Source organism: Chiloscyllium plagiosum, unplaced genomic scaffold, assembly GCF_037043375.1.
Source record: "Chiloscyllium plagiosum isolate Xiang-an unplaced genomic scaffold, Cpla_swu_hap1 HiC_scaffold_40, whole genome shotgun sequence".
In the NCBI taxonomy this organism is placed as follows: domain Eukaryota; kingdom Metazoa; phylum Chordata; class Chondrichthyes; order Orectolobiformes; family Hemiscylliidae; genus Chiloscyllium; species Chiloscyllium plagiosum.
Window position 1 is genome coordinate 4,185,852 of NW_028270178.1, and position 11,160 is coordinate 4,197,011.

Consider the following 11,160-nt stretch of genomic DNA (forward strand, 5'->3'; position numbering starts at 1 on the left):
GACTGCTATTCTCTATAATACACACAGGGACTGCTGTTCTCTATAATACACACAGGGACTGCTATTCTCTATAATACACACAGGAACTGCTATTCTCTGTAATACACACAGGGACTGGTATTCTCTATAATACACACACGGACTGCTATTCTCTATAATATACACAGGGACTGCTATTCTCTATAATACACACAGGGACTGCTATTCTCTATAATACACACAGGGACTGCTATTCTCTATAATACACACAGGGACTGCTATTCTCTATAATATACACAGGGACTGCTATTCTCTATAATACACACAGGGACTGCTATTCTCAATAATACACACACGGACTGCTATTCTCTATAATATACACACAGGTACTGCTATTCTCTATAATACACACAGGGACTGCAATTCTCTCTAATACACACACGTACTGCTATTTTCTATAATGTACACAGGGACTGCTATTCTCTATAATACACACAGGGACTGCTATTCTCTATAATACACACAGGGGCTGCTATTCTCTATAATACACACAGGGACTGCTATTCTCCATAATACACACAGGGACTGCAATTCTCTCTAATACACACACGTACTGCTATTTTCTATAATGTACACAGGGACTGCTATTCTCCATAATACACACAGGGACTGCTCTTGTCTATAATATACACACAGGGACTGCTATTCTCTATAATACACACAGGGACTGGTATTCTCTATAATACACACAGGGACTGCTATTCTCTATAATACACACCGGAACTGAAATTCTCTATAATACACACAGGGACTGGTATTCTCTCTAATACACACACGTACTGCTATTTTCTATAATGTACACAGGGACTGCTATTCTCAATAATACACACAGGGACTGTTATTCTCTATAATATACACTGGGACTGGTATTCTCTGTAATACACACGGGGACTGCTGTTCTGTATAGGACACACAGGGACTGCTATTCTCTATAATACACACAGGGACTGCTATTCTCTCTAATACACACAGGGACTGCTATTCTCTATAATATACACAGGGACTGCTATTCTCTATAATACACACAGGGTCTGCTATTTTCTATAATATACACACAGGGACTGCTATTCTCTATAATATACACAGGGACTGCTATTCTCTATAATACACACAGGAACTGCTATTTTCTATAATATACACACAGGGACTGCCATTCTCTATAATACACACAGGGACTGCAATTCTCTATGATACACACATGTACTGATATTTTCTATAATGTACACAGGGACTGCGACTCTCAGTAACGCACACAGGGACTGCAATTCTCTATAATATACACAGGGACTGCTATTCTCTATAATACACACAGAGACTGGGAATCTCTGTAATACGCACAGGGACTGCTATTTTCTATAATATACACACAGGGACTGCAATTCCCTATAATATACACAGGGACTGCTATTCTCTATAACACACACGGACTGTTCTTCTCTGTAATACACACAGGGACTGCTATTCTCTATAATACACACACGGACTGCTATTCTCTATAATACACACAGGGACTGCTATTGTCTATAATACACACAGGGACTGCAATTCTCTCTAATACACACAGGGACTGCTATTCTCTCTAATACACACAGGGACTGTTATTCTCTATAATATACACAGGGACTGCTATTCTCTGTAATACACACAGGGACTGGTATTCTCAATAATACTCACAGGAACTGATATTTTCCAGAATATACAGAGCGACTGATACTCTCTGTAATACACACAGGGACTGCTATTCTCTATAATACACACAGGGACTGCTATTCTCTATAATACACACAGGAACTGCTATTCTCTATAATATACACAGGGACTGCTTGCCTCTGTAATACACACAGGGATTGCTATTCTCTATAATACACACAGGGACTGCTATTCTCTGTAATACACACAGGGACTGCTATTCTCTGTAATATACACAGGGACTGGTATTCTCAGTAATATACACAGGGACTGCTATTCCCTATAATATACACAGGGTTTGCTATTCTCTAATAGTATACACAGGGAATGCTATTCTCTGTAATACATACACGGACTGCTTTCTATATAATATACATAGGGAATGCTATTCTCTGTAATATACACGGGGACTGCTATTCTCTGTTATACACACAGGGACTGCTATTCTCTATAATACATACAGGGACTGCAAATCTCTATAATAACCACAGGGACTGGTATTCTCTGTAATATACACAGGGACTGCTATTCTCTATAATACACTCAGGGAGTGCTATTCTTTATAATATACACAGGGTTTGGTATTCTGTACAATACACACAGGGGCTGCTATTCTCTATAATATACACAGGGACTGCTATTCTCTATAATACACACAGGGGCTGCTATTCTCTGTAATATACACAGGGACTGCTATTCTCTATAATCCACACAGGGACTGCTATTCTCTACAATACACACAGGGACTGCTATTCTCTATAATACACAGAGGGACTGGTATTCTCTATAATACACACAGGGACTGCTATTCTCTACAATACACACAGGGACTGCTATTCTCTACAATACACACAGGGACTGCTATTCTCTATAATACACACAGGGACTGCTATTCTCTACAATACACACAGGGACTGCTATTCTCTATAATACACACAGGGACTGCTATTCTCTATATTATACACAGGGACTGCTATTTTCTATATTATACACAGGGACTGGTATTCTCTATAATATACACAGGGGCTGCTATTCTCTGTAATATACACAGGGACTGCTAGTCTCCATAATACACACAGGGACTGCTATTCTCTGTAATATACCCAGGGACTGCTATTCTCTGTAATATACACAGGGGCTGCTATTCTCTATAATCCACACAGGGACTGCTACTCTATGTAATACACACAGGGACTTGTATTCTCTGTAATATACACAGGGACTGCTATTCTCTATAATACACACAGGGACTGCTATTCTCTGTAATACACACAGGGACTGCTATTCTCTATAATACACACAGGGACTGCTATTCTCTGTAATACACACAGGGACTGCTATTCTCTATAATGCACACAGGGGCTGGTATTGTCTGTAATACACACAGGGACTGCTATTCTCTGTAATATACTCAGGGTCTGCTATTGTTTATATAATATACAGGACTGATGTATAAAAATCATGAATTGGGTGAATAGCCACGGTCTTTTTCCTTGGATGGGGCGTTCTAAAACTGGGGGGGGGGGCATGTTTCTTAGTTGAGTGGGGAATGATATAAAAGGGACCTAAGGGGCAACTGTTTCACCCAGAGGGTGGTACGTGTATGGAATGAGCTGCCAGAGGATGTGGGGGAGGCTGGTACAATTACAGCATTTAAGAGGCATCTGGATGGGTATATGGATAGGAAGGGTTTGGAGGGATATGGGCCGGGTGCTGGCAGGTGGGACTAGATTAGCTTTGGAAACCTGGTACGTTTGGACGATTTGGACCAAAGTGTCTGTTTCTGTGCTGTCGGCTTTTCTGATTCTCTGACCGCTATTTTCTCTGATAGACATAGGGCCATCTCCACACCCCTCCCCTCCCCTCCCGTTCCCTGCTCACAAATCTCTCTCTTCCCCGCTGTCATCTATGTCATCTCTCTCTCTCCCTTCCAGCTGTCTCCCCCTCCCTCCATTCTCTCTCCCTACCCTCAGACTCCTCCCTCCATGCCTCTCACTCTATCCCTCTCTTGCTCTTACCTTGCTCCAGTTAATCCTCGCCTCAGGCTGCCCTGTGGCTGTGCAGTTGATGCTGAGTTCCTGGCCCACCTCCCGCTGGTACCGAGGGCCAGGCTTGGTGAGAAACCTGGGGGGCTCCTAAAGACAGAACACAGCTTCAGAGAGCTTCGTAAACAGGGTTTGGGACAGAGAGAGACAGAGGGAGGGGGGGAGAGAGAGAGGGAGGGAGGGAGGGAGAGACGGAGGGGGGGAGAGAGGGAGAGAGGGAGAGAGAGAGAGAGAGAGGGAGAGAGGGAGAGAGGGAGGGAGAGAGGCAGAGGGAGAGAGGGAGGGAGGAGAGAGGGAGAGATGGGGGAGAGAGGGACAGAGGGACAGAGGGAGAAAGAGAGGGAGAAGGGGAGAGAGGGAGAGGGGGAGAGAGGGAGAGGGGGAGAGAGGGAGAGGGGGAGAGAGGGAGAGGGGGAGAGAGGGAGGGGGAGAGAGGGAGGGGGGAGAGAGGGAGGGGGGAGAGAGGGAGGGGGGAGAGAGGGAGGGGGGAGAGAGGGAGGGGGGAGAGGGAGGGGGGAGAGAGGAAGATAGGGAGAGGGAGGCTGACAGAGGGAATGGGGGAGAGAGAGGGAGGGGGACAGAGGGAGAGAGGGAGGGGGAGAGGGGGAGGGAGGGAGAGAGAGAGAAAAGGAGAGTGGGACAGGGAGATGGAGAGATGGGGATGGAGGGAGAGGGAGTGGGACAGAGGGAGAGTGGGACAGAGGGAGAGAGGGAGGGGAGAAGGGAGAGAGAGAGAGACATTGGAGGGCAGAGAGAGAGAGAGAGAGAGAGAGAGACAAACAGACAGACAGAGAGAGGGTGGAGAGAGAGAGAGACAGACAGACAGACAGAAAGAGGGGGTCAAACTGAGAGAGACAATGAGAGAAGGAGAGAGAGAGACAGTGGAGAGAGAGAGACACACACACACACAGAGGGACAGATAGAAGGAGAGAGAGGGAAAGAGACAGAGAGAAAGGGAGAGAGAGAGATGAGTTGGGGGAAGAGAGAGGGACACACACACACACACACACACACAGAGTGACACAGAGAGGGAGAGAGAGACAGTGAGAGAGGGAGAGAGAGACAAAGAGAGAGAGAGAGAGACAGTGAGAGAAGGACAGATAGAAAGAGATACAAATAGAGAGACACACACACAGAAGAGGAGAGAGAGAGAGAGACACAGATATACATGAGGAGACAGAGAGAGAGAGAGATGGGGGAGGAAGACAGAGAGCGAGAGAAAGGGAGAGAGGGAGACGGGAGAGAGAGAAAGAGATATAGAGGGGAAAAAACATTAGGATGAGACAGAGAGAATGAACGAGAGACAAGAAGGAGAGATAGTGAGAGAAAGGGACAGTGACAGAAAGAGAGACAGTGAGAGTGGCAGATAGGCAGAGAGAAAGATAAAGACTGAGATGGAGAGGGGGGAGAGAGAGAGAGAGAGAGAGAGAGAGGAAGGGTGGGGAGAGAAAGGAGGAAAGACAGGGGGAAGAGAGAGGCAATGAGAGAAGTGGGGGGGGGGAAGACAGGGCGAGAGGGAGAGACAGCAAGCTAGAAGCTGAGATGCACCCTAAGGGTGAACTTCCTGGTGTGGTGGTCAGAGTCAGTGAAGAAGGTGGTGCTGCTGGTCTCCAGGGAGAGAGAGAGAAGGCGAGGAGGAGCTCAGAGGACAGCAGTCAGTCGCCGAGTTCGGAGACACCTTTAAAATGACGCGGGTGGGGCCTGACTCCCCCAGGGTGCCGTAGCTGTTGTAGGGGGTACACGTATATTCCCCAAGCACATCATCATTCCCCATTGCAATCACTATCGTTCCAACACTGTCCAGGTACCAACCAGGAACCTGCAGAGAGACACAGAGACTGAGGGTGAGAGACAGAGAGAGAGAGACAGAGAGGGACAGAGAGAGAGAGAGAGAGGGAGAGAGAGAGAGAGAGAGAGAGAGGAGGAGGGAGGGAGGGAGAGGGCTAGAGACAGAGACAGAGAGAGAGAGAGAGATAGAGGGGGAGAGAGAGAGAGAGAGGAGGAGGGAGGGAGGGAGAGGGTTAGAGACAGAGAGAGAGAGGGATAGAGAAGGAGGGAGGGAGAGAGAGGGTTAGAGAGAAAGGGAGGGGGAGAGAGAGAGAGAGAGAGAGAGAGGGAGAGGGGAGGCAGGGAGGGAGAGGGTTAGAGAGAGAGAGGGGAGAGAGAAGGAGGGAGGGAGGGAGAGGGTGAGAGACAGAGAGGGAGAGAGGGAGAGAGGAGGAGGGAGGGAGGGAGAGGGGTAGAGAGAGAGAGGGAGAGACCAGAGAGAGAAAGCGAGAGAGAGAGAGAGACAGAGAGAGAGAAAGAAAAATAATGTGACAGTGAAAGAAGCGGAATGGGGAGAGGACAGCGAGAGAGAGAGACAGAGAGGGTTAGAGAGAAAGGGAGGGGGAGAGAGAGAGAGAGAGAGAGAGAGAGAGAGGGAGAGGGGAGGCAGGGAGGGAGAGGGTCAGAGAGAGAGAGGGGGTCAGAGAGAGAGGGGGTCAGAGAGAGAGAGGGGGTCAGAGAGAGAGAGGGGGTCAGAGAGAGAGAGGGGGTCAGAGAGAGAGAGAGGGTCAGAGAGAGAGAGGGGGTCAGAGAGAGAGGGGGTCAGAGAGAGAGGGGGTCAGAGAGAGAGAGGGTCAGAGAGAGAGAGGGTCAGAGAGAGAGAGGGGGTCAGAGAGAGAGAGGGGGTCAGAGAGAGAGAGGGGGTCAGAGAGAGAGGGGGTCAGAGAGAGAGAGGGGGTCAGAGAGAGAGAGGGGGTCAGAGAGAGAGGGGGTCAGAGAGAGAGAGGGGGTCAGAGAGAGAGAGGGGGTCAGAGAGAGAGAGAGGGGGTCAGAGAGAGAGGGGGTCAGAGAGAGAGAGGGGGTCAGAGAGAGAGAGGGGGTCAGAGAGAGAGAGGGGGTCAGAGAGAGAGAGGGGGTCAGAGAGAGAGGGGGTCAGAGAGAGAGAGGGTCAGAGAGGGTCAGAGAGAGAGAGGGGGTCAGAGAGAGAGGGGGTCAGAGAGAGAGGGGGTCAGAGAGAGAGAGGGGGTCAGAGAGAGAGAGGGGGTCAGAGAGAGAGAGGGGGTCAGAGAGAGAGGGGGTCAGAGAGAGAGGGGGGGTCAGAGAGAGAGAGGGGGTCAGAGAGAGAGAGGGTCAGAGAGAGAGAGGGGGTCAGAGAGAGAGGGGGTCAGAGAGAGAGAGGGGGTCAGAGAGAGAGAGGGGGTCAGAGAGAGAGGGGGTCAGAGAGAGAGAGGGGGTCAGAGAGAGAGACAGAGAGGGTCAGAGAGAGAGGGTCAGAGAGAGAGACAGAGAGGGTCAGAGAGAGAGAGGGTCAGAGAGAGAGAGGGTCAGAGAGAGAGGGGGTCAGAGAGAGAGAGGGTCAGAGAGAGAGAGGGTCAGAGAGAGAGAGGGTCAGAGAGGGTCAGAGAGAGAGAGGGTCAGAGAGAGAGGGGGTCAGAGAGAGAGAGGGTCAGAGAGGGTCAGAGAGAGAGAGGGTCAGAGAGAGAGGGGGTCAGAGAGAGAGAGGGTCAGAGAGGGTCAGAGAGAGAGAGGGTCAGAGAGAGAGGGGGTCAGAGAGAGAGGGGGTCAGAGAGAGAGAGGGTCAGAGAGAGAGGGGGTCAGAGAGAGAGAGGGTCAGAGAGAGGGGGGGTCAGAGAGAGAGAGGGTCAGAGAGAGAGGGGGTCAGAGAGAGAGAGGGTCAGAGAGAGAGAGGGTCAGAGAGAGAGAGAGGGTCAGAGAGAGAGGGGGTCAGAAAGAGAGAGGGTCAGAGAGAGAGAGGGTCAGAGAGAGAGGGGGTCAGAGAGAGAGAGGGTCAGAGAGGGTCAGAGAGAGAGAGAGGGTCAGAGAGAGAGGGGGTCAGAGAGAGAGGGGGTCAGAGAGAGAGAGGGTCAGAGAGAGAGGGGGTCAGAGAGAGAGAGGGTCAGAGAGAGGGGGGGTCAGAGAGAGAGAGGGTCAGAGAGAGAGGGGGTCAGAGAGAGAGAGGGTCAGAGAGAGAGAGGGTCAGAGAGAGAGAGGGTCAGAGAGAGAGGGGGTCAGAGAGAGAGAGGGTCAGAGAGAGAGGGGGTCAGAGAGAGAGAGGGTCAGAGAGAGAGGGGGTCAGAGAGAGAGGGGGTCAGAGAGAGAGAGGGGGTCAGAGAGAGAGAGAGGGTCAGAGAGAGAGAGGGGGTCAGAGAGAGAGAGGGTCAGAGAGAGAGAGGGTCAGAGAGAGAGAGGGGGTCAGAGAGAGAGAGAGGGTCAGAGAGAGAGAGGGGGTCAGAGAGAGAGAGGGTCAGAGAGAGAGAGGGTCAGAGAGAGAGAGGGTCAGAGAGAGAGAGGGGGTCAGAGAGAGAGAGGGTCAGAGAGAGAGACAGAGAGGGTCAGAGAGAGAGAGGGTCAGAGAGAGAGAGGGTCAGAGAGAGAGGGGGTCAGAGAGAGAGAGGGTCAGAGAGAGAGAGGGTCAGAGAGAGAGAGGGTCAGAGAGGGTCAGAGAGAGAGAGGGTCAGAGAGAGAGGGGGTCAGAGAGAGAGAGGGTCAGAGAGGGTCAGAGAGAGAGAGGGTCAGAGAGAGAGGGGGTCAGAGAGAGAGAGGGTCAGAGAGGGTCAGAGAGAGAGAGGGTCAGAGAGAGAGGGGGTCAGAGAGAGAGAGGGTCAGAGAGGGTCAGAGAGAGAGAGGGTCAGAGAGAGAGGGGGTCAGAGAGAGAGGGGGTCAGAGAGAGAGAGGGTCAGAGAGAGAGGGGGTCAGAGAGAGAGAGGGTCAGAGAGAGGGGGGGTCAGAGAGAGAGAGGGTCAGAGAGAGAGGGGGTCAGAGAGAGAGAGGGTCAGAGAGAGAGAGGGTCAGAGAGAGAGAGAGGGTCAGAGAGAGAGGGGGTCAGAAAGAGAGAGGGTCAGAGAGAGAGGGGGTCAGAGAGAGAGAGGGTCAGAGAGAGAGGGGGTCAGAGAGAGAGAGGGTCAGAGAGAGAGAGGGTCAGAGAGAGAGGGGGTCAGAGAGAGAGGGGGTCAGAGAGAGAGAGGGTCAGAGAGAGAGGGGGTCAGAGAGAGAGAGGGTCAGAGAGAGGGGGGGTCAGAGAGAGAGAGGGTCAGAGAGAGAGGGGGTCAGAGAGAGAGAGGGTCAGAGAGAGAGAGGGTCAGAGAGAGAGGGGGTCAGAGAGAGAGGGGGTCAGAGAGAGAGAGGGGGTCAGAGAGAGAGAGAGGGTCAGAGAGAGAGAGGGGGTCAGAGAGAGAGAGGGTCAGAGAGAGAGAGGGTCAGAGAGAGAGAGGGGGTCAGAGAGAGAGAGAGGGTCAGAGAGAGAGAGGGGGTCAGAGAGAGAGAGGGTCAGAGAGAGAGAGGGTCAGAGAGAGAGAGGGGGTCAGAGAGAGAGAGGGTCAGAGAGAGAGAGGGGGTCAGAGAGAGAGAGAGGGTCAGAGAGAGAGGGGGTCAGAGAGAGAGAGGGTCAGAGAGAGAGAGGGTCAGAGAGAGAGAGGGGGTCAGAGAGAGAGAGGGTTAGAGAGCGAGAGGGGGTCAGAGAGAGAGAGGAGGTCAGAGAGAGAGAGGGTCAGAGAGAGAGGGGGTCAGAGAGAGAGGGGGTCAGAGAGAGAGGGGGTCAGAGAGAGAGAGGGGGTCAGAGAGAGAGGGGGTCAGAGAGAGAGAGGGTCAGAGAGAGAGGGGGTCAGAGAGAGAGAGTGTCAGAGAGAGAGAGGGTCAGAGAGAGAGGGGGTCAGAGAGAGAGAGGGTCAGAGAGAGAGAGAGGGTCAGAGAGAGAGAGGGTCAGAGAGAGAGAGGGTCAGAGAGAGAGAGGGGGTCAGAGAGAGAGAGGGTCAGAGAGAGAGGGGGTTAGAGAGCGAGAGGGGGTCAGAGAGAGAGAGGGGGTCAGAGAGAGAGAGGGGGTCAGAGAGAGAGAGAGACAGAGAGAGAGAGGGGGTCAGAGAGCGAGAGGGGGTCAGAGAGCGAGAGGGGGTCAGAGAGAGAGAGGGTCAGAGAGAGAGAGGGTCAGAGAGAGAGAGAGGGGGTCAGAGAGAGAGAGGGTCAGAGAGAGAGGGGGTCAGAGAGAGAGAGGGGGTCAGCGAGAGAGAGAGGGTCAGAGAGAGAGAGAGGGTCAGAGAGAGAGAGAGAGAGGGTCAGAGAGAGAGAGGGGGTCAGAGAGAGAGAGGGGGTCAGAGAGAGAGAGGGGGTCAGAGAGCGAGAGGTGGTCAGAGAGAGAGAGAGAGGGTCAGAGAGCGAGAGGTGGTCAGAGAGAGAGAGAGGGTCAGAGAGAGAGAGAGGGTCAGAGAGAGAGAGAGGGTCAGAGAGAGAGAGGGGGTCAGAGAGCGAGAGGGGGTCAGAGAGCGAGAGGGGGTCAGAGAGCGAGAGGCGGTCAGAGAGAGAGGGGGTTAGAGAGCGAGAGGGGGTCAGAGAGAGAGAGGGGGTCAGAGAGCGAGAGGGGGTCAGAGAGAGAGGGGGTCAGAGAGAGAGGGGGTCAGAGAGAGAGAGGGTCAGAGAGAGAGGGGGTCAGAGAGAGAGAGGGGGTCAGAGAGAGAGGGGGTCAGAGAGAGAGGGGGTCAGAGAGAGAGAGGGTCAGAGAGAGAGGGGGTCAGAGAGAGAGGGGGTCAGAGAGAGAGGAGTTCAGAGAGAGAGAGAGGGTCAGAGAGAGAGAGGGTCAGAGAGAGAGAGGGTCGGAGAGAGAGAGGGGGTCAGAGAGAGAGAGGGTCAGAGAGAGAGGGGGTTAGAGAGCGAGAGGGGGTCAGAGAGAGAGAGGGGGTCAGAGAGAGAGAGGGGGTCAGAGAGAGAGAGAGACAGAGAGAGAGAGGGGGTCAGAGAGAGAGAGGGGGTCAGAGAGCGAGAGGGGGTCAGAGAGAGAGAGGGTCAGAGAGAGAGAGGGTCAGAGAGAGAGAGGGGGTCAGAGAGAGAGAGGGTCAGAGAGAGAGGGGGTCAGAGAGAGAGAGAGGGTCAGAGAGAGAGAGAGGGTCAGAGAGAGAGAGAGGGTCAGAGAGAGAGAGAGAGGGTCAGAGAGAGAGAGGGTCAGAGAGAGAGAGGGGGTCAGAGAGAGAGAGGGTCAGAGAGAGAGAGGGTCAGAGAGAGAGAGGGTCAGAGAGAGAGAGAAGGTCAGAGAGAGAGAGGGGGTCAGAGAGAGAGAGGGTCAGAGAGAGAGAGGGGGTCAGAGAGAGAGAGGGTCAGAGAGAGAGGGTCAGAGAGAGAGAGGGGGTCAGAGAGAGAGAGGGTCAGAGAGAGAGAGGGTCAGAGAGAGAGAGGGTCAGAGAGAGAGAGGGGGTCAGAGAGCGAGAGGTGGTCAGAGAGAGAGAGAGGGTCAGAAGAGCGAGAGGTGGTCAGAGAGAGAGAGAGGGTCAGAGAGAGAGAGAGGGTCAGAGAGAGAGAGAGAGTCAGAGAGAGAGAGGGGGTCAGAGAGCGAGAGGGGCTCAGAGAGCGAGAGGGGGTCAGAGAGCGAGAGGCGATCAGAGAGAGAGGGGGTTAGAGAGCGAGAGGGGGTCAGAGA

General features: G+C 52.6%; 1 protein-coding gene across 1 annotated transcript in view; it reads right to left on the reverse strand.

The window, feature by feature from the left end:
- Positions 1–11,160, reverse strand: part of LOC122546066 (protein turtle homolog A-like) — a 216,874-nt gene that overhangs the window by 107,306 nt on the left and 98,408 nt on the right. Inside the window, 2 exon segments of the mRNA XM_087981612.1 lie at positions 3,747–3,863; positions 5,452–5,592. Of these exon segments, the coding sequence (XP_087837738.1) occupies positions 3,747–3,863; positions 5,452–5,592 (258 nt within the window).